This window comes from Syngnathoides biaculeatus, chromosome 13 (genome assembly GCF_019802595.1).
Source record: "Syngnathoides biaculeatus isolate LvHL_M chromosome 13, ASM1980259v1, whole genome shotgun sequence".
NCBI classification, from domain to species: Eukaryota; Metazoa; Chordata; class Actinopteri; order Syngnathiformes; family Syngnathidae; genus Syngnathoides; species Syngnathoides biaculeatus.
The window spans coordinates 9,076,604-9,099,368 of NC_084652.1; the positions used below are offsets into that span (position 1 = coordinate 9,076,604).

The window sequence follows — 22,765 nt, forward strand, 5'->3', positions numbered from 1 at the left end:
TGTAGTAAATAAAAATGAGGCGCTACTAAAGCAACTTGGAAGAGTTTGGCAGTCAGATGGGAAACAAATGAGTTCAGACGCAAAAGCAGATGTATCCGTTTTTGTTGTTTCTGTCAAAGAATCTACAGAAACAACAAAAATTGATATATCTGCTTTTGCGTCTGAACTCTTCAAATGTTTACTTCCTCGGCATCACGCGAGCCTTTTTTTTCCCCCGCGTTCTGGCACGTTTGGTGCAAATCTCGCCACGGTTCTCGCTAGCAAGCTCGCGTGTATACTAGGCGACTCATCGCCGTCAATCTTGGTCTCGAAGGTTCTAGAGAGAATGTGACAAACGTCAGGACGTAACGGGTCAAAATGGAACCGCAGACAGAACTGTATTTGGGACTCGGCAGTCCCATCCCACTATGGAGCGTCACAAACGGACAACGCCCACCGCTGCCGTGCCCACCGCGTACATCCCGTCAACGTAGCCTAACAGTGCAGACGGCGGACTTGATCGCGATCAATCGGTTGTTTCATCTCAACACTTGTTTCTATTTGTAGCCACGCAATTAAAAAGAAAAAAAAAGCACCTTTACATAACACGCCCCACTTTAAATCTGCAACCTGGCCTCATACTGTCAACACAAGCGGATCTGTTTTTGGCCCGAAAAGAAAATCTTACAATTTTGAAGCCACCGTCTCTGCCAGCACCGACTGAACTTGACCCGTTCATCTCGTGTAGACGTGAAAATATCTCGTCTTTTGACACTCTCCTCTTTTACAACCAGACTAATGCCAAAAACTCATCCTGAACGCATTTGCTGATGCGGGTCCAAGTCGCTTGTTGTAGTTGTAGTTGTAGTAGTTGCTAACCTGACATAATGCTAATAATTTACCTGAATGATATTTCCTGTCTTTCTGTCACGCGTGCGTGCATCATTTTTCCATCACGATCCTCAATAGAGTAAAGAATTTTGTGTCCGCATTGTTATGAACAACTTAGCTGGAGTTTGTTTCTGGAAGGAAGAAAGCAAGCAAGGGAATGTTTAATTTTTTTTTTTTTTAAATATGAGGGATGTACGTCAGGTCAGACAGACTTGAGTTCGTTTTATCTTTGAAATTATGAAGGATTTGGTACAAAAAGTTGTTCAAAATAGGAGTAACATTCCAACTACTTGGATGATTTCCTCTTAAATAGCGTATGTAAATACATATATGACTAATATTACTTTGGAGTTAATTAATTCAAATTCAATTCAATTGTTTATTTTTTTGCATTGAATTGATTTGAGTGTCTGATGATAAAAGTATAATCTACCAAGTCGCACACAAACATCTAAAACTTTTGGAGGCGCAATTTAATATCAACAAATATTAAATTAACAGAAAGCACTATACCAGGAATTTCCCACAAAGATTGTCGCTGCTAAAAGAAGGCATCACTTTTTTTTGTTTTTGCAATTAATTAAAAAAAATAATAATGCCGCAGCTTCATTTCCCATCCAGTGACTGTAAAAACTGCTTAAAAAAAGAAAAATGTCCTCATCTGTACGTCATCAAGCCTCCAAAATTTCCTTTTGCCGGTGAACTTTTGTACTGTAACTGTGACACTGTACCTTACACGGATTTGAAATGTCGCCATGTAAATGTGAAAGTTTGACGAAATGTACTGTTGACTGTTGAAAAAGAAAAAAAGAAAATATGATATATGCTGAAAACTCGGGATTTGTTGTTGGATACCCTTGGATATTGCTGTCAAAATTTAGCTCTAGCTTGACATAAGCGTGTACTATATAGTTCCTTTTTTAATACATTTTCTACATATTAATAAAATATTCAGATAGTCAGTGTCATGTTCTGTTTTGACTGATAAAAGCTTAAAGATGTCTTCTATGCTGGGGGGGGGGGCTCAAAATATCCTAAATGGATTTGTAGCATTTTAGAAAACAACTCTTCTGTTCTTAACACAAGTTGCTAAGATAATGGAATAAATTGCTCAGTCGCCTCATATGTGAATGGCGCACTTAGCATAAACAGTGGATATAAAAAGTCTACACACCCCATGTTTAAATGGCAGGTTTTTGTGACATAAAAACAAAATTGACCAAGATCAGTCATTTCAAAGCAACTTTATAGCTTGGTTAACTCAATTGATTTAAAAAAAAATGAAAAAATAATCAACTGAGTTGACGTGATTGCACAAGTGTGCACACCCTCATATCGCAGCTGACACCCTTTTAAAAGAGCTGTGATGAAGGCCAAATAAATTTACAATGTTCTAGTGGGATTTTTTTTTTTTTTTTTTTTTTTTGGTGTGTTTCCTTTTTAGCATACCCATTAAGATTTGTGATCACATGGTCTGGTATCGTTAATTGTTTGTAATACCTTCCACTTTATCAAAGGCTCCATTTCCACCTGAAGAAAAACAGCCCCAAAGCTTCCTGCTCGGAACGTTTCCTGCATATGACTGAAACCCGGCGGTTTCATGCGCTACGAAATAACACCCAAGCGTGTGGATTCAGCACTTTTCTACATCCCCCTCTTTAGTGGATATTCAAATGATCTGCTAATTATGCACGCGGGTGTCAGGTCAGCAGAAACAAGCCGGTGACTAATCGGCTTGAAAGTAAACACGCTTGTGGGAAAGGTCAGAGCAGTGAAGCCAAAGCAGAAGTGACGCGTTCACATGCCCACAGACGCTGACGACTTCCCTTGTCGTTATCCTGAAAAAATTCATTTCGAGACAATCATCTGTACTGAAAGTATTCCCAAATTTACGTCCTTTGAGAAATTGTGGCAAAAGTCAAGCAGCGTCCCCGCTAAATTTGAAACAAGTCAAGTCAGCCGCCGCTGGTGCGTAGACCTGGTAAGTCATATTTTTCTTTCCCAAAAAAGTCGACTTTAACCTATAAACTAAAGCCTTCCTCCTTTTGTAATCTTTTGCAACAAAAAGTGGCGTAAAAGGATCCTAATTGGAGCGACGTCCACATAAATGGCACCGAGACTGTTGGGCTATTTAACAGATGTGCATGGAGAAGAAGGCTTGTGTGTGTCAAGTGGCGCTCAGGTCGGCGTAGGATTGATCCGGAGCGACGACGGCAGCTGTACTGGATCTGAGTGTCCACACGCGTGAGTGAAGATGGTGCGTCGGGGGTGGGGGGGAATATCTTCACTATCTCTTCGTCAGCATCACTCAATGCTGATGTTGGAAAGATTCGTTTCAGTGGGGATCACGGGGACGTTCACTCAATGTTCATTTTGAGTGTTTGTGAACCGCACAGGGGGGAGGGGGGAGAAGGGGGGGGCTGTGTCAGCTGCATCCCACGTTTGCTTGATTTGGAACCATTTTTGCAATTTAGTGGAGGCTGAGCACTTCATCACTCGTTTTGCACATGAACGTGTTGACCCTGTACTACGTCATGCGGTATCGTCACCATGCTAAATCCTTTCCTGCAATAAGATCATTTACTGAGCCTGATTAAATCAACTCTTCAGCTTGTTTTTTAGATTAAAAAAAGTGCTGTCAGTGGACCTAAGACCAGCTATTTTTTAAAGTTTTAATTTTATTATAATTATTGAATTTATGCATCCATTTACTGAGCCACTTATCCTCCCATTTTTACATTATGTTATTCAGGAAGACTGATACTCTTCACATTTGTTTTTGTGAATCTGATAACAAAGCTATTTACAATTTTTTTTAGTTTGCATGCTTTATTTTAACTAAATGTAGTATTTGTATTTCAATAATTTACTTTATTTTGCAATTTAATTTTTTTATTAGAGCTTGTTTTAAACTTATTTTTTCCCTTTTTTGCTGAAGATTATATTTATTTCATGATTATTTTTACTATTTAAAGCATTTATGTATCTTATTTTATTTTAATTTTGTATTTTATGTTTTACTACATTTTGAAATGTTTAAACGTAAGTTCATGATATTTGTAAATAAATTGGCTTTTTATTTTTTATTTTAGTTGCGTTTTAAAGAATTAATGATTATTATGTTCCCTTATGTTAACAGTTATCTGTACTTCAATTTGAGTTGCTTTTTTGCTACAAAGGAACACGGTTGCCAATGTTTACTATATATTTTTTTAATTTTAGGTTTATTTTTGTGAAATTTGTACTTTTTTACCGATTAAAAAAAAATGATTAATACACTTTTTCCATTGCATCATTTATTCAATTATGATTTCATGTTTTGTGGTCATTTTGATAACTTTTTTTTTTTTTTTGGTTTTGCAGCCGTGTGGTTTTTCCTCCCCTTTGTCACAGAAGGCTCCGCGCACGTAGTTGCTTCTTCAGGAAGCGAAGATGCGACGGATGTCGTCCGCCGGCAGCGCTTTTTAACTTGTGTGCTGCATCAAGGTAAACGACTCAGCAAAAGTCCTCAGGAGGTTTTCAGCACACGACAGCTGGCACCGATGTCAAAGTGTGTCTCGGGGGCGACACTCACCCGGATGACTCCCAAGTCTGGGGGGAGGGGGGGGGCGTTTGTAAAAAGGACATAGAGGAAAAGTCAAGATGAAAGTGAAAGGCTGTTTGTTGTTTTTACGAGTACAAATGCAAATTTATTTGAATGAGGTTTCGTGTGACGGAGCAACATGAAGAAGAGCATAATTAGGTCGTGGAAAGATTATTATACAGGTTGTTGGAAAAATAGATTCCTTTGCACTAATTAATTTTCATCCATTCTCTGAAGCACGCCCATATTAATAATAATGTGATATCATCACGTAATAAGGTAGACCTTGTTCCTCTGTCTCTCCGATATTCTATTATCACTTTGTAGTGAGACAAAGCTAGATGTCTGTAGTTGGATTGTGGGGGAGGGAGGGAGCACCAGTCACAATAGGCAGATGATAACCGCCTGTTATGATGACCTTGAATGCAGCCACCACGTTGTATTTGAACTGCATTCAGAATTTCATACACTTCAGTTTCCATTGTCGCAGATGACTCCAAAATGGAAGCGGCGACTCAACTGTGAGAGAAGCTTAACCCTTCAGCCATTTTGACTACATTCAGCATTGCGGTGAGTTGAATTTGTTTTTCTGCCAGTCCATCAAAACATTGCTTCCAAAAGAGACTTGGCGCCGTTTAATTTTGTCAAACTAAACACAAGATGACAATTGCAGGTGCTTTTTTTTTTTTTGCGTCAGGTTTACAGGTTTAAGTCCACTGAGCTTAATGCTAACAACCAATGGAAAATTCCATAGATGGCAAGCCTAACAAATAGCATCAGTGTAGCAGTTATAAACCTTTAATCTATGGAGGGATATTTAAGCACAAAGTGTGGAGCAACACGTACAGACAGAGATGACAGCTACTAAGAAAGTACTCCCTGGCATATTTTTTTTCATCATCCTCTGTGAAGAACAATTAATATTACTGTGTCTAACTGGGTTGTTCTCTTACATATAAAATATATATCTATATGTATGTATTACACAGCAGCCAGTTGGCTAAGGTGTGCACACACTAGAAGGAGCAGCACAATGCTGATTGAATTCAATAAAAAAAGTCTTCACCTAAGGATGTTATGACTACATAAATACAACATCAAACAGTGTTTTTTTTTTTTTTTTTTTTTAAGGAAAGTTGAGAACAGACAAATGACAGCAGACTCCATTTAAATAGGGAAAGGTAAGCTAGTGTTTTGAGTTATACAGGAGGTCCTCGGTCTACGACTGAGATCCATTCCTACAGTAGTGACCCAACTCCAATTTCGACCTAAGTCCAATAAAGTCGGAATTTACATCAAAGTATTTTGTGTAAAAAAAACAAATACATTGAAATAAACAAGATGATGTACTTAGCTTACTGCTGAGAGGTGGATGGAGAAGAAGAAGGGGCGGCTGTGCTTAGCTATTGCGAAGGAACCTGGTCCTCAATCCTCTCCATCTCAACAAGTATCAAAGATCCTTGCTTTGTGATCATTGTATCCAACGTAGGAACAGAACCCTTCACATGCGCTAAAATACGGGCTTTGTCTTTAATAATTGTCACCAAGGTCAACCGACTGAAGCCTTGGTGGTCTTGGTGTCTCTCCTTTCTCCAAACCTTTTATGATCTTGAACTTCGTTTCCATGGTAATGGATTTTCTTCTGGCTGCAGAAGCATTGCTAAAAGATACAAGTTTCTTCTTTGGGGGCATAATGTCTAAAAAGGAGGGCGAACAATGTTAAGATACTCCCGGCACACAAACACGGAAAAGCATTAGCCAGACAAAATGGCGGACAGGGGACAGGTGTTGTAAAATCGAAACGTCTTGGGTCGAGACCGTCTTAGCACGAGGACTCCCTGTAGTTGTGGTCATGGAACGAATTAATCTTGTATCTGAAGGCGCCGCTGTGGTCGCTGGATCAGAGAAGCGTCCAAGATCTCCACGGTAACGGCAGACGAGCAGCAGAGATCCACAGCTCAGATTGGACTCCGCCAATCTGCTCAATTCCTGTTTGCCAAAAGCTTCAATTGCAACGTGGCAAAAAATGCTTTGATCTGATGAGACCAGAATGTGTAGCTCAAACCAAACCTAAGACCTCCATGTGAGGGGGGAGGGAGGGCTACACACGATGCACAGGACCCCGAACACACCATCCGAGCCACACCGGTGCAGGAATGCGTTGATTCTGTAGCGCGCTCTGGACGTCTTTGTTCCGAGCGAGAGTGCGGCTGAAGCCTGGAGAAGCAAAATCCATCTTACGCAAGCTCCTTCTAAACAATGACTGGAAACAACAACACAATGGCGTAAACGGGCCGACAATGAGTCTATTTTGGTCCCTCTGGGTACTTTGCGATCGACACGAATGCACTCCGGAGGACTCCCAAGTGTAATTATTTGTAGGGGAAGGCGTGGAGGAAGTACCTTCGTTCAGGATCGTAAACTGATCACGATCAATGGGCCGTTTTGGGGTGAACAGCTTTTGAGTGGAAGATAAAAATGGGGACATAATTTTGATTATGAGGGAGAGAAATGCCAGCATGCGAAAAAAATAAGTAGTAGTAGTAAAACCAATGTCAATTTTCCATAGTAGAACGTTGAACCCAGAAAAGGAAGAAATGGGGCTTAAAGAAAATGAGAAACATTAAACAATGATTAAATATGTACACAGTTATTGAAGGCCAAAGGTTAATCGAAGACAGTTTTGCCCGACTGAGGTCTCTGTGAGTCTCCTCGGGGGGGGGGGGGTTTCCTCTTTGTGGGGCCACTTTCATTCTGTGTCAGCCTGCAACAGAGCGACGATCGCCACGCTGCAACAAAATTGCACAAAAAATCCAAATTAAGAGAAAATCTTCAGCCTCCGAGGAAAACTTAATGCAATCGCCCGTTCGTTACTTCTGGAATCGTTTTGACTTTTAGTAACCAACACGAAGACATAGAGCGATAGTGTTGTGCAAGTTCATGACCTCTGTTGCTGCTGCTGCTGGAGGTTTTTCTTCCTTTTAATGTATCCACGTACAGGAAACGTCGACCAAATTGTTTTTTCAAGATAACACCACAAGCACTTTTGTGTATCCTGTTTAACTCATCGCTGGCTCTTTTTTAATATATTACTTTTTGGGGACATTTCAATGCTTGACATCTACAAATCGCTAGTTTTTGTAATGTAGCTGAACCGCTAAGAACTAGAGTGGGCTAACTCCATTCTCGTCATTTTGTAGGAGTTGTGATTTGGACTTTAATCCTATTCGGTATTCATTTAGCACATAGTGTTTGCATTTGTATCCACAACAGAACTGAGGTACTGTCAGTATTTTGGTGGGGAAAAAGAAGCAAGCGGGGACCAAAAGAAAGAAATAGCGCAATAGTGGTCTGGACAAAGACCAAATATCTGTTTTCAAGATTTTGAACGAAAGATGATCAATAACATTGACGTGCACTTTCCGAGTCTTGTATGAATCTCTGAATTTCACTTTTTTTGCAGGATGCGAAGTCCCCGTTTGTTGCGCTGCTCAATCACAAAAAGGGCTAAGTGGGGGAAAAAAAAAATTGACCTCGTGTTGTTTCAACATCGGAATCAAAAAAAAAAAAACAACTTGGTCCGGACTAGAATTCATCTGACCCGTAAGTCTTTCCTCAATTCATTCCTATACAGTATTTAGCTTAAAAATGAAACACATGGCTTTAGCCCCCATTGTTCTCTGCGGCTTCATTACATTCATCTTACTTTTTAAAAAAATGTAATTTAGTTTAGTCATTGTTTTTATTCTTTAATCAGGCTTACTGCACATTTCCACTATCAGGAATTCCGTAACTTTTATTTTACAAAGTTGGCCTTTTTGTTGTTTTGTTGAAATTGGTTATTATAAAATAAATTATACTAAAATCAAATGTTGCAATTAACTCACTATAAATCACAAATTTGAATATTAGCAAAAGAAAAAAAACCAGATCTCATGTATTTCATTTCTGGAATACTTTTGATTTAATAACAGTTAATAAATGATAAATTCATGAATAATGGAAGTTTAAAATAAGGATGAATTTTTATTTTTTTCAGCATCTGTTTATATTTTCCATTTAACATTTGACCAAGTTTATTTCATTGTTAGTGTGGGCCAACGCCCCATTTTTGAAAACTGAAATGTGGCCCTTGGGCCCGAAATATTGCCCACCTGTCTGCTAACACCCTGAACAGTTATGTTAGCATGGTTGCTAATGCTAATGCAACAAGAGCAACGTCTTGATTGGTCCAGCGTGGCGGATTTGTGCACGTGGCGCATGCACCAAGGCTTCCGTTTGGCTAGTCTGGTCATCTTGAAAGTGGCTTCGGATCTTTCCCAAGTCCGGGTAGAATGATGCAAATTACATATGCAGAAAGTGAAAAGGGCTCGCCCACAGAGCTCTATTCATAAAAACAAGACGATGAGAAATATTTACTTGGCTGTTTAATTTCACACTTGATGGGTGGGCAGACACGCTCGACACGCAACTATTTGGATACAAGCAATTAAAAAAAAAAAAGGCCATTTTCTTTTTTGTGTTGCGAGTAATTATGTGCATTCAAGCTTCAAATAATGACTTGCACAGGAGCTCAAGGAGAAAGTATACACTATTTCACGAAAAGCTCACAAAAACGACCTGAAGACTGAAAAATGTTTTGAGTTTGTTTTGTCACCAAACGGGTCAATTATGAGTTTCGTTTCAAAGATGGCAACCGATGCAAAATAAATAGATGGCAATATTTCTGGTTGAAACACACACTGTACATTGATCCAACGTGTCCTTGTGGCTGAATGGACAAAAATATGTTATTGATGTACTTCAGAAAACTGAAAGATGTTTATTGTCGGGACGTTTTGTTTTATTCAGTTGTTATATTCCCTAATTTCTTCCATTTTTAAAGACTATAATAATTTAGGACTACCGAATGCTGTTTTGGGTAGACAAAGACTCAAAATGTGGTGTTATCAAGAAAAAAACGGGGGAGTTAAACAGCTAGCAAGATTTGAATGTAGCCTGACTTAACTAGGACCAAACCCCCACCCACCCCCCAGTGCGACAAAAGCCCCGCCCCCCTCTAACATGCATTAGCGCAATTCTCAATCTGCCATTTATTATCAGAAGGGATGATTTAAATGCCTAATGATGATAAGTAGACGTGTGATTTTTCATTGTGAGTGCGGCTGTTTTGTCTCCATGTGCCCTGCGATTGGCTGGCAACCAGTTCAGGGTGTACCCTGCCTCCTGCCCGTTGACAGCTGGGAGAGGCTCCAGCTCTCCGGCGACCCTTGTGAGGATAAGCGGCTGAGAAAATGGATGGATGGGCAGATATTATTTTTCATTGTGCATACCTGCTTTGACAGATTATTTAAAGAAAGGTTCCTTGCATGTCAGAGAAAGCTGACTCAAACGTAGAGGGAGGGGAGGAACATGTCACGTAGGAGTCAAACCCGGAACCTCTGACTGTGAGTCAAATCTACTAACAACTAGGGTCCAATCCGCTAAATTTAAGAACTGGACTTTGCTAACTTAGTGCCATGACAAGGTGTCCACATGCTATTTTGATGTTTTTCATGCCGTTCGAGAACTTTGCCGTCAGATTCTCGTTGGCGGACCCTTGTTGGGTTTCACATTCTATTCAGTGGCAACTTTAGAACAAGCCTACCGAGGTCGCCACCGACCACACCCGGAAAAAGTCAATTTAAAGTCCACCTTCCTCAGATTGAGGTCACCGACGCGTCCGTGAACGACGGATGAGATGCGACACTTTCACATCTGCACGCCGGCGCCTTTAATGGTCCGAGCGCATCCAGATGCGCCATTAATGGCGCGACTGTGTCTTCATTATGACTTGACAGCCTGTTAACGGATTTAAAAGTGCAAAGCGTGTGCATCGGGTGCCAAAGACGCCGTGACACAACATCTCACGCATACTCACCGTCCTCCATTAGTGCATTAATGCAGTCGTTCGTCAATTTGGGTCCGCGAAAGAATTAGCAATAAATTATAATGTGGGATATTTGACAAAAGGGAAAAAAAAGTGTCTCCAATTATCAGGTTAGGACGCCAATTAAATATCCCTCGGCTCCGGTCCAATTAAAATATTTATAACTGTGACGTGTCTCTAAATCTGTCATTCCTCCCACGTTCTTTCCTCGTGTGTAGTTGCACAATCGAGATAATGACGCGTTGCCAAAATATTTGTGGCTTGGTAACATGTACTTCCAATAAAAGTTTACACAGAGCTGAATCGCCGCTGTTTGTTCCATGTGATCGGTTTTCGTCCAATCATATTTCACCCTCTGTGTTGCCATGTCCAGGGAATCTGCCCGTGGCCCACATAATTTCAGATCGATTCGTAAACAGGACAATTTCTTTAACCAAGTATCTGTACACCTGACTATGTTTAATAATCAGGAGCTCTGGTGAATATGGTGTATTTTATTGAAATCGCTAATCTATTAATATTGCTCCAGATGATGTGCCTGCAGTTATATCGTGTTTTTTCTTTTTTTTTTTATCCAATACTGAGGGTTTCTCCAATTCCAACCTGACAAGGGTGGTCTTAAGGTGGATTGGGCGGGCATGTCCCCACTGAAGGCACCGCATAGACGTCGGCCACTGCTAAAAACACACGCTTACCCCAATCCACCCCCCCCCCCAACCCCGACTGACACTGCGAGCGCTCGGAGGCAACGTGGCTTCATGAAAATTGATGAGACGAGCCTCAACATGTCTTCAGGGGTGTTGTAGCGATCTTGGCCAAACAAGACACACACACACACAGACTGAAACATGCAGAATACACACAGCGAAGCAATATCCCAGCTGGCGTCTGCGCTCGTCACTGTCCAGTCACCCCGAGCAAGAAGTGATGAATGATACGGCGGCGTGATGGAAATCCTTATTTACCGTCGTTTCTATGGAAATCACCGCACAGTCTGCTCATTTCCCAGCTTGTGATTGCGTATTCAGCTGCAGGGGACTTTTTTTTTTTTTTTAAACATCTACATACAGTATAGAGCCAGGCTGATACACGCCGAAACGTGAGGCAATCATCGTTGGGATTCTTGCGTTTTGACACAGCAATGCAGGTTTTATTTGGGGGGGGGGGTCTGAATGATGCACGAATCCACTCTCATGGCAAATGTGCTGCATGGGAAAACGGGACGACTAGCTAATTAGCATTAGCAAAATTAGTTTGTGCTTTATTGGCAGATGATCATTTTAAAGTTGGGTTTTCTAAGCAAAGGATAAAACCGAGTTTCAATTCCTTATTTATGATTAATATGTCATGAACAAAAATAGCACCACACCCGTTTGAGGATCTCGGCATTGAATCTTCGGTCCATTTCCAAAACCAAACTACTGTCATTTGAACTAAAATATTTTCTTAAATCTGTCTAATTTTGTGGAAAAAAAAAACATGAAAGACCTCTTAAAGATCTTAATAAATAATGAGATTTTATAGAAAATATTTTTTTATTAAATTACATTTCCATGTATTTATTTAAATGTAATTTATATTAATTTTGATTTATGTTAATGAGAAAATATTTTTTATTCAAAATTCTTAATTATGTAATTAACTCTGAATTATTTAATACCTTTTAACTTTGAATACCCCAAATCCAATTTATTAGCTTTTAGGTAGAACCACAAATTACTCAATTCACAAAAATCCCTTCAAAGAAATCTAAAAAAATAAATGAAACTACAGAAATCTAGTATGTGCAATGCTTTAAAATTAATTAGAAGTAATGAATAAATAATTACACTTGCTTAGAACAAATTTGAGGTTGTAACTGTGCTTCCTCCCCAGTGCTTTTTTTAATTATTCTTTAATCAAGGGCGACATGGTGGCTCAGCTGGTAAAGCATTGGCCTCACAGTTCTGAGGTCCCGGGTTCAATCCTGGACCCGCCCGTGTGGTGTTTGCATGTTCTCCGTGCCTGCGCGGGTTTCCTCTGGGCACTCCGGTTTCCTCCCACATTCCAAAAACATTAATTGGAGACTCTAAATTGCCCCTAGGTGTGATTGTGGGCGCGGCTGTTTGTCTCGATGCGCCCTGCGATTGGCTGGCAACCAGTTCAGGGTGTACCCCGCCTGCTGCCCGTTGGCAGCTGGGATAGGCTCCAGCACTCTGAGGATAAGCGGCAAAGTTGATGGATGGATGGATTCTTTCATCAATTACGTCATGTGTTGACCGGCCACAATGGTAACAGTTAAAAAAGATTGATTAATTGTTCACGCGCATTGATGTCGCAGATTATCATATAAGATGCATTGGATTGTTTGACACAGTCGAGGTACTCCCTTATTCTGTCGCCCTCTTTTTAGCAGTCCGCCGCTCTAGTTGCCCTCGTGCGTTTTCGCTCACTCGCTCTCTTCTTTTCAAAACTTTGAATGAAAAAGCCTATTTTGCTTGACTGAGCCAGAAAGAGAATTAACCACAATGCCACAGGCGGCCCACTGTAAATGTGGTGTGTGTGTGCGTGGTGTGTGTGTGTTTTGAGTGGACAGAACCGCACGCACGTCTTTCACCTGGTAAAGTGCTCTCATACTTCATACTTTCATTTCCCGCGTTTGTTCCCCTTTTAGACGCGGGGCGGAGATGCGTTTGTTAACTCAAAAGCAAAGGCCTCATTGTGCCGAAGGAAAACCACTAGAATGAGTTTTGTGCGTGTCGGCTGCGTTTCCACTCCTTGGGCTTCTCGCTGACGCAGGGCGACGTCACCCGGCGTTCGTACGCGAGTACAGTAAAAGCCGCCGCGAGGATCCGTTCAGCAAGCGCACGAGCAAGCACAGACAGAGGGCCCATTCTTGCACAAAATGGGCAGGGTACGAGTGACGTCGCGACTATAACACACACAAACACTTAGTATGAGGAGGAGGAGGAGATTGTTGGAGGGTGGGTGTGTGAATGTGGGGTGGGGGTGGGGGGGGGGGCGATCAGGCTTGAAGAGCAAACAGGAAAAGAAAGTGAAGCCTGCTCAAGATGTGTTTGTGTTTGTGCGTGTGTGAGCTTGGCAAAAAATAGAAGCGCACACGATGAGGGCAAAAGCAGACGTAGCCCGTTCGATTCGCTGACAGGACGACGCTTCAGCTGCCCCCGTGCGCGACCGCGGATTTAAGGTAACACGTCACTTTTCAATGACTTTCTGGAGAAGTTCTGTGAGAACAAAGTTTGACTGTGATGCGTCGTTCGGGTTCAGAGCGTCGGCGAGCTTCTTTTTACAATTGATGATTCAGAATCTCAAGTGGATCGCAATCATCCGTAGGCGTGAATGCGAGTGGTTGGCGGTATTCTTCCTGCGATTGATTGATTGATTGATTGATTGGCCAGTCCAGGGCGTGGACGCCCGATATCAGCTCGCGTAACCTCCCCACGCCCCCCAACCCCTCCACGCCTGCAACCTGCCTGCTGCATGAAGTTGATTCGAGCGCTTGAAAGTGGCTCTGGATCTTGTTCCAGCCAAGCTTCAGGTCATGTGCCGACCAACTCCGCGCAATGACGCGGGTTATGGTATCGTACGCTAGGTCGTACTTCCTCGATATTTGCGAAACATACAAATCAAACTAATAATATTAAAACTGTCTTCTCCATTCATGCAGACAATACTTTTAAACAAAATTAATTGTTAAATTGAATATTTGTAAGGTGTGTGTGTTTTTTTAGCTGATTACATTTTTGTACCAAGTTGTTCAGTTTATGAATGAAAATGGTACAAATGTCGCTTAGTTAAAATTGAATGGAAGCTATTGATAAATGTAACGAAATTGAACGTTGTCATTGTTCAAAAGTGAAACTATGTAGCACATATACCATGTTTAAAAAAACTTGGGTCCATAACTAAAAAATCTGATGTGCTAGTTGGATTCAGTGAAAAGTGTAAGGGTCCCTGTAAATCAGTGCAGAACAGTTCAATTTTCAGAAATTGATACTGTATACTGTACTTTCTCTTGCACATGCAAACTTTTCAAGTTACCCCCCCCCCACACACACACACACACCCTTTTCTGGGATGGAGGGGGGGATAACTCCCATCAGCTGTTTGTCTCAAGGCACAGTGAGAATTTTTTTTTCATGTGTCAGTTTAGTCTGAGCCCTCTGAATTTTTGCCTAGCAACAAGTGACCAGGCAAACATGTGACTTGCCCCGGGGAAACCGCTGCCTTCGATTAGATGAAATAACGTAATCCGATAGATAACTCGTTTGTGTTAAGTGGTCTGGTGTGGTGGTGGGCCTTCCTGTTCTCTTTTTGGACCCTCCCTGTAGAAAATGGACGGCTGGAAGTTCTTGTGCGCTGCTGCTCCTGCTGCTGTTTTACGCCGTTCTTAAAAAGCCAGACCAAACAGGAAGCGAGTCCTTTCTGCTCGGATTCCTAAGTTTTGTTCTCTGTCTATATAAAAATCTCGACGCACACTTGAGCCAAACTGAGAAACCAAAAAATAAAAAACAGTCTCAGTGCTGGCGAGCGCCCAACGCCGGGGGGGGGGGGGGGGGGGCAAAGTCATGAAAGATTGCTGCCCTGCCTTCTGCCGCCACTTCTGCTCTTTTAGGTCGTCGCACGTACTCTTTAAAAAAAAAAAAAAAAAAAGAAGAAGAAGCAGCAGCCCTCAACGCCATCGTCACAATTTTTTTCTCACCCCCCCCCCCCCTTCCTGCCTTTGTGGGCCCTCCATCAAGTGGCTTTTCCCGGACTCCGAAATCCTTCGCGAGAGCACAATGTCATGAGAAAGTCTGGCGGATGATTGGAGATTCTTGGAATGTCACAATAGCCGTCGCGATGTTTTCGCATGCTGATAAACACAACGGGTTGTTTTGAATTTGGATCTTCCCTGTTCTGTATTGAAGTGGCAATCATAAATCGTTCTTTTCTACTGTGCCTCTCCACTACACTTCTTACAAATCAGCAATCCTTTATGTTCGCTCACCCTGGAGACTCTTCCATTCCTGCCTCGTGACCCGATTGTCGTGTGTCGGAGATCGGAGGTGCATTACCACCAATTAGTCTTCTCTTGTGTGGCCGGTGGATCACTGAGGCCTTCCAGAACATTCTTCTAAATTGTTACTTCAATTAGTAAATAATGAGTACATTTTAGGTGGGTCACTGGGTGATCTATCTATCTATCTATCTATCTATCTATTATCTATCTATCTATCTATCTATCTATCTATCTATCTATATCTATCTATCTATCTATCTATCTATCTATCTATCTATTATCTATCTATCTATCTATCTATCTATCTACTATCTATCTATCTATCTATCTATCTATCTATCTAGAGGTATGCACAGAAATGTTACAAGAGGATCATATTTGGACACTTTCACTTTTCATGAAGCATTTTAGTGACTGCAATGCATAACTTATGCAACTAAAAATACTTGTCTACTTTCTTATATGGAACTACAGTATGTTGCACTTTGTTTTTGAACAACGTAATATAATTGGCAGCATGGTGGCTCAGGTGGAAAGCGTTGGCCTCACAGTTCTGAGGTCCCAGGTTCAATCCCGGCCCCGCCTGTGTGGAGTTTGCATGTTCTCCCCGTGCCTGTGTGGGTTTTCTCCAGGCACTCCGGTTTCCTGTCACATCCCAAAAACATGCAACATTAATTGGACACTCTAAATTGCCCATAGGTGTGATTGTGAGTGCGGCTGTTGGTCTGCCTCCATGTCACCTGCAATTGGCTGGCGACCAGTTTAGGGTGTACCCCAACTCGTGCCTGATGATAGCTGGGATAGGCTCCAGCACTCCCCGAGACCCTTGTGAGGATAAGCAGCTAACAAAATGGATGGATCCATAATTGTTTTTGTCCACCTTTTTTAACTACCCTGAGTTTTTAGCAATTTTAGGCTTTTCGCTGAAGCCAAAAATGACATCCGTTTGTCTTGTTCTGGTCTGGTATAAAAAAAAAAAATCTTCCGGTGTTATCATAGATTATCCCCGCAATTAATTGTAAACAAAGCAAAATGTTAATGCACAATATTTAGTAGCCAAATCGTGTTGATTGTGATGGCCCCCTTGCAGGCGATGCGTGCTACTTAGCTGTAAGAGCTTCATTTCCTGTTTGGCAGATGCCGAGGAGAGTGGTGGAGGGGGGGGGGGGGGTCAATTGTCCGCGAGCAAAACCAATGTCACGTATGAGACGCGCAGCAGCGGGTATGCCATACGTATACACGCAGGTGCCTTCGCCCTCGCTCTCCGCCAACAAATGTAAGATGAGAAGCTTTTTCTCCTTTCTCTGAGGCGCTTTTGTGAGAAATTGAAAGGAGCTCTGGATCTTCGCCCGGCCTAGCTGAGCGTGTCAATTTCCATGTGTGTGTGATTATTATGTAAATCAGGCCCTTTTGTTATGTAACAGCGAGGAAAGTCTTGCTTCCAGATACTTTTCCAGAGAAGCGGCAGATAGAAAAAGACTGATTTGGTTGTTTCTTTCTTCTTGTAGATGATTTTAGTTTTCACAGCCAGGTGCGGTGGAGCCGCTCCAGCTGGAGCCGTTTTGCGGCACGCGTTGGCATGCAACACGGCCTCGCTGGCGTCCTCTTCCAACTGGTTCTACTCTCTCGCCTGACCCACCGAGATCGCTCATCTAAATCTCTCGTTCGGATCAGATCCCCCTTATGTAAATCTGTTTCTCTTCCTGACCTCCGGTCATCCTCTGAGGGGCTCTCCCAGATCTCGACCCCGAATCCCCGACGACGACTCTGCAGAATTAATGAGAGGTCGGGTGGAAATTGAACAAAGGTTGACAGAGCACTGTACGGTGAATGCCTTTTTCTTATGGGGGGGTGTTCAGGTTCACCTCAGCAAACTGAAAAATCAGCACGAAAGACCATCTAGAAACTAAAGCTGGGGCTGAATTAACAGCCAAAAAGGACGGCTGCTTCCCCACATGTGAGAATATGACAGTAGGTACAGTTGCCTCGTTTATTGCAAGGGTTACCATCCATCCATCCATTTTCTTCATCGCTTATCCTCACGAGGGTCGCGGGGAATGTCAAGGGGCAGGAAGGGGGGTACACCCTGGACTGGTGGCCAGCCAATCGCAGGGCACATTTAGACAAACAGCCGCACTCACAATCCCACCTAGGGGCAATTTAGCGTGTCCATCATATATTTATTTTATTTATTTATAGATTTTAATGGCCGTCACAGTGGGTCAGCTGTAAGGCGTTGGCCTCACAGTTCTGAGGACCCGGGTTCAATCCCAGCCCTTCCTGTGTGGAATTTGCATGTTCTCCCCGTGATTGCGTGGCTTTTCTCTGGGCACTCCGGTTTCCTCCCACATCCCCAAAACATGCAACATTAATTGGACACTCTAAATTGACCCTAGGTGTGATTATGAGTGCGGCTGTTGTCTGTCTCTGTGCCTTGCGATTGTCTGGCAACCAGTTCAGGGTGTACCCCGCCTTTTGCCCGATGATAGCTGCGATAGGCACCAGCACTCCCGCGACCCTTGTGAGGCTAAGCAGCTAAAAAAAAGAATAGATGGATTTTAATATTGTAAAGCTGTCCTCACACTGTAATTACCCTTTCCCATTCTCTTATAGACATGTTTTGAGAATCAATTATCTAAGCATCATCCCATTGATTTTTCGAGTAAGCATATCAAAATTGATTTGCATAATACAAATACAATATACGCATGTGGTAGAAGTATTATTTTAGTCTATGCGATGAAATTCTCCCGGTCTACACTGTACTTTCTTTAACTTTGAATGTGTGTGACTTGAAAAAGGCCGGGCCAGGCCTCTTGAGTGACGTGGCAGTCAGCGAATGAGAGCACAGAATTGGCTGTCGTTGGTTCAGGATAGTGGCTGGCATTTAGCTGGCTAACCTTTCACCTTTCTGTGTGACAAGTGCCTCTGAGGATCACTTGCGACCGTGCAGCTAAAATATGAATGTGCTTGTTAAATATTTTCCTTTGTACGATTAAGCTTTTGAAAGCGCGCCGGCAGCTTTGTCTATCCTTGACCACCTGCAGAGGGGTGACAGTTTGTTCTACTATTAGATTAGCCAACAATGTGTACTTTGCTGTAGAAGTGGAGTTGTGAAAGCCAGTTCTGCACTTTACCTTCTTTTTTTTAAGTGTGAAATGATCCCAAACTTTGGACATTTGCCACATAAAATGAGCTTCATTTAGGCTAAATTAATCCTTTGCTGCAATTTTGCGGCATTTGTAGACAATTACTAGGGAAATATCAATTACTCATCGATTCGCTGTTACTAACAAATGGTCAAAAACACTACAGAAGATGGCAGAAAGAGACATTTCCCATCAATGCTAACGTTTGTGGGTTTTTTTTTTTGGTATTTTGCTTACAGGTCGCAAGTCAATCGAGGGGACGAGAGCAGCAAAAAGTGAAGATTCTGCATTATTAGTGCAATGCAGTTTTACACGAAGGTTCGTTTCTGGTGGCTTTGGGCTTGAGTTGAACTGTTCGATCCCTCCAGCATTTGTGACCATAAAACTCTAAAGACACCTTAAATCTGCTGCACATCTGATGGAGAACAGCCGTCCGAAGGAACTGAATTCACGATGTGCATTTGCCCACCTAAAATCCTTCTAAAGTATTAAACCAAGAAAATAATTTTGCCTCCTAAAGCCATGGATGGGCCGTCAGACAGGATCAGGAACTTCTTCAACCTTCTCTGGAGTTTTGTGACGGAAAAACACAACCAGGGCGTCTACAACACCGCGTGCCTGGTGGTCCTCCTCACGCTGCCTCTGGTGGTCCTCCTCACCACGCTGGCGGTGTGCTGCCACTGCTGCTGTGGTCGCCATGGCGACGACTCCTGGGCCCACCGCAGAGGCGACGGCGGCGCGGCGGCGGTGGCCGCCAAGTCTGAATCAAAGAAGAAGAAGAGGAAGAAAAACTCCGCCAACGACGAGGATTTGTGGATTTCGGTCAAGACTGGGCAGATGGTGCCCGATGTGGTCGCCCTGCCGATGGAGTAAGAAGTACTTTTTGTAGTTTTGAAGGCTTTCACGGGACAGGAAAAGAAGATTGAAAAGACTCATTAGATGTGAAAGCTGTGTCCGAACTGCTGCGATTTCATGTAAGCCATCAAGTCCGGGGAGATCATGTTTACAATCTTTGCGGTACAGACATTCAGAAGCCAGGCCAAGACGGACGCCTAAACAGATTTATTGTAGAAACTACTGTCTTATTTGATTAAAAAATGAAAAAATTCTGTTCAGGCCACTAAAAGCCTTGCTTTGGCTTCATCATGTGGCATCTTAGTGCCAATAAGAAATGTTGAAGTGAGTTAAAGAGCTTCATGCCATCATCATTTGGCCTATTATAAACCTTAGGATGGAAGTGTAAATTATTCCATTTTTTTTCTATTTGCGGCTCTCTGGGGCTTCGCTGTACGTTTATATACTGCAACTGCAAATTGTGTATGTGTGTGTGTAGTTTGTGTGCAGGTAAGTTCTTAAAGCCGCCATGTGAAATGTGTAGCGTCAGTATTCAGGAGGGCGCGTCAGTTTTCAGGACAGGTTGCGGCCCTGCTGAGTTGTCACAAACAATCTATGATGACTCGCTTTTGAAGTTTAAAAAAAAAACATATTTCTTGCACTTGATTTTGGGGTTTTGAATTCAAAGCATGTTTTGCAACTGTCGTTGCCACTTTGGGTCTCGCCCCGTGTTGCAATTTTCATCTCGGTTACGTCCCTCGGGCGTTTGTAGTAATGTTCTTCAAACTTGAGTGCTCTGCTCTTTCTTTCTTTTTTGAACAATTTCAAAAATAAAATCATCAACACACCCAAAGATCAAGTAAACATATTATATGTCACTGAAATGAGCCCATTGTACCCAACCTCATGAACAAGTGTAGGTATAAGCTGCCTCGTCTACTGGTGATTTAGGGTTTCTTTATAATGGCTGCCTCCATCTTTGAGAAAAATACCAAGTCCAAAAAGACAATAAAAATATTTGGTACACGACACGAACGTGCCACAAAATTACAAGTTCTGTGTGGTGAAATCTGAGATGTGTGTCTAAATACTTTATATACTGTATAAAGTCTTGCTTCCAGACACAGAAAATTGTTGAAAATGCACAAAAACTGAAAAAAATTGCACTCAATTGTGGCGATACAGGGCTCTATTTTCGTAAACAACCCGTCTGTGGAGGTACCGCAAATGCCTCCATTTCTTGACTTTTTATCGTCAATGTGGTAGACTGGTCCGAAACACTCCGGGGGATCCGGCGCAGCGAAGGTGTGCCCTGGCTGCAGAGAGTCGGTCTGATCCCGCCCCTTCCTGGCCTACATCTAAATCCTGGTGCAGTAGGTAGACCACCATGATTTGGGTCAACTTTAACTGGGGCGGCCGGGCAGACAGATTCATTTCTACAGTCAGACGTATTTCATTCATGAATATGTTAGCAGCAGGAACTTAACAATCACGTGTGCGCTACTTATCAGAAGCTAACGCGCTTAGCTAGCATGAATCTGTGACTGTCCCCAACCAATCACAATGGAGCTCCGCACGACAGCGTTTCCGACGTAAAAATGACTTTGGCTCGTCAACTTGTCTCACTCATCAAATCTTTGAGTGGAGAGCTGGCGCGGACGTTCAGAGGGCTATGCTAACATTTTACAAATGCGCAGAAAGCAAAGATTTACTTGGTTCCTAATTTTCACACCCACCGGGAGTCCAGAAAACAGAAAAAAAAGTCAATTTATCGTCATACTTTATGTTCCATTTAAAGTAGTGACAAATGAATGATTGGATGAATAAATGGTATTCAATAATGTACTGTACTTTGATGAAATTCAGTTTACCCCTGAAATTATGTTGACTATTGATAGCTATTTCCCAACATTTCCACCAAATAATAGCTGTGTGCAACATTATGTAAATAGAAAAAAGTTCATGTGAGTCAAAGTCAAATAATTGCCTCCCGTGATTTTGTCACGGAGGTCTTAATGAACTGCTTTGGATGAGCGAGGGCCCCCGGGGCGCAAAGGAAAAACGGCGTGCTGTGTTTTCTTACATACGTTTGAAACGTAAACAGCAGAGAAAGTCCAACGATTTTTGTCTTGAAATGAGCTGTGCCAGTGGGCTTCACTTTTGTGACGTTGCCAAAGCGCAATTAGGCGCGGGCATCACTGCAATATCAGCGGCGTTATGCAATGAGAACACGCCGGCATCCGAACCGCAAGTTCTGCTGGGGCAAAGAAAGAAAGAAAGAGGCCCAGCTCGCTTTCATTATGGCACTGACGTGTACTTGCCCACATAGAATTTCTTTCATTTGTGGTATGTGAGATTTATGCAAATACTTTAATGGAGAAATATTATATTTGACATAAGTTTATCATTGGCCTAACACTGCATCCATCTGCAGTCGATGTCCATTTGTAAACATTGTTCTGGGTGGAATTTTTTTTTTTGGTGGGCCAGCAGAGCTTCGAGGCAGACATTTTGTGTACCGCATTTTTTTTCAAGTCTATTTAACCAATTTTTTGTCCCATCTCTGAAAAATCATTGCCAACAACCTCCCTAAAATATCAACGCTCTATTCCAGCCCATTACCTCTCCCCTTCTTCATTGACAATCGTGCCATGTTTTTGTGGTTCAGTCGAAAAATAGTACGTGAATATTGCACGTGGAGCCTTGGAACCTGCTACACGTCGCAGTTATTCATTTCATTTCATCGTCGCAGCGCGTCGGTAGACTTGGTGTGTGGCAAAAAGTCAGCAATTGTAATTTTTTCACACTTCAGTGTGGCCTGTAGCAGTTTCGCTCGGGGGGAGGTGGTGGGCATTGATTTCATCAGTACCGGCCTAGCAGATCAGAAGTCACTTTTCCATAATATTTCATTCTTTTTCAGTCATATGAAGTGATGCTTACAGTTCCGAAATATTGTCCGTTATCTTATATGCCACGTTTTGATTATGGATGCTTGATTTCCTGTGTTGTATCCAACTTAAATTCAAGTAAGTTATAGGACGAGAATGCATTATTTAGGGACAGATTTGTAAATTCCGCCTACCGCAGTGTTATTCAATTGTGCTATAAATATAAACATAAATCAGAGACATGCTGATTTACCTGCGGCAAAACATCGTTTGTCTCTGTTTTACTGTGAAGTGCATTTATTTCATCCTCTGCGAAATGACAACAAAACATTTCAGCACCTTCACACAAATTAAAAATGACTTTGTATGTTTAAGATATGCTTTTAACTCAGGTGCCCCCCCCCCTTTTTTTTTTCATGTGCCCGACTGGTTGCGGCATTGCATGCTTAATTTATCTTGACGCGTGATAAAAGGGGAACGTTATTGTGCAGGATCCGACTGCAAGAAAAT

At 42.2% G+C, this 22,765-nt stretch overlaps 1 protein-coding gene across 6 annotated transcripts; it reads left to right on the top strand.

Annotated features, from left to right (window-relative positions):
* The first annotated feature begins 2,365 nt into the window (after positions 1-2,365).
* On the top strand, positions 2,366-22,765 carry LOC133511354 (uncharacterized protein KIAA0040). 6 transcript variants are annotated; one of them, XR_009797881.1, is made up of 5 exons: positions 2,366-2,851; positions 2,939-3,127; positions 4,234-4,356; positions 4,944-5,023; positions 7,917-7,991. XR_009797881.1 is itself a non-coding variant. In XM_061840193.1 (3 exons), the coding sequence occupies exon 3, from the start codon at positions 19,056-19,058 to the stop codon at positions 19,404-19,406; it is 351 nt and encodes a 116-aa protein (XP_061696177.1). In that variant the 5' UTR covers positions 4,234-4,356; positions 4,944-5,023; positions 18,773-19,055; the 3' UTR covers positions 19,407-22,765. The 6 variants fall into 6 exon arrangements, 5 of the variants coding, with proteins under 5 accessions (XP_061696177.1, XP_061696180.1, XP_061696178.1 ...); XM_061840193.1 differs by lacking the exons at positions 2,366-2,851; positions 2,939-3,127; positions 7,917-7,991 and adding an exon at positions 18,773-22,765; XM_061840194.1 differs by lacking the exons at positions 2,366-2,851; positions 2,939-3,127; positions 4,234-4,356; positions 4,944-5,023; positions 7,917-7,991 and adding exons at positions 13,404-13,569; positions 16,893-17,169; positions 18,773-22,765.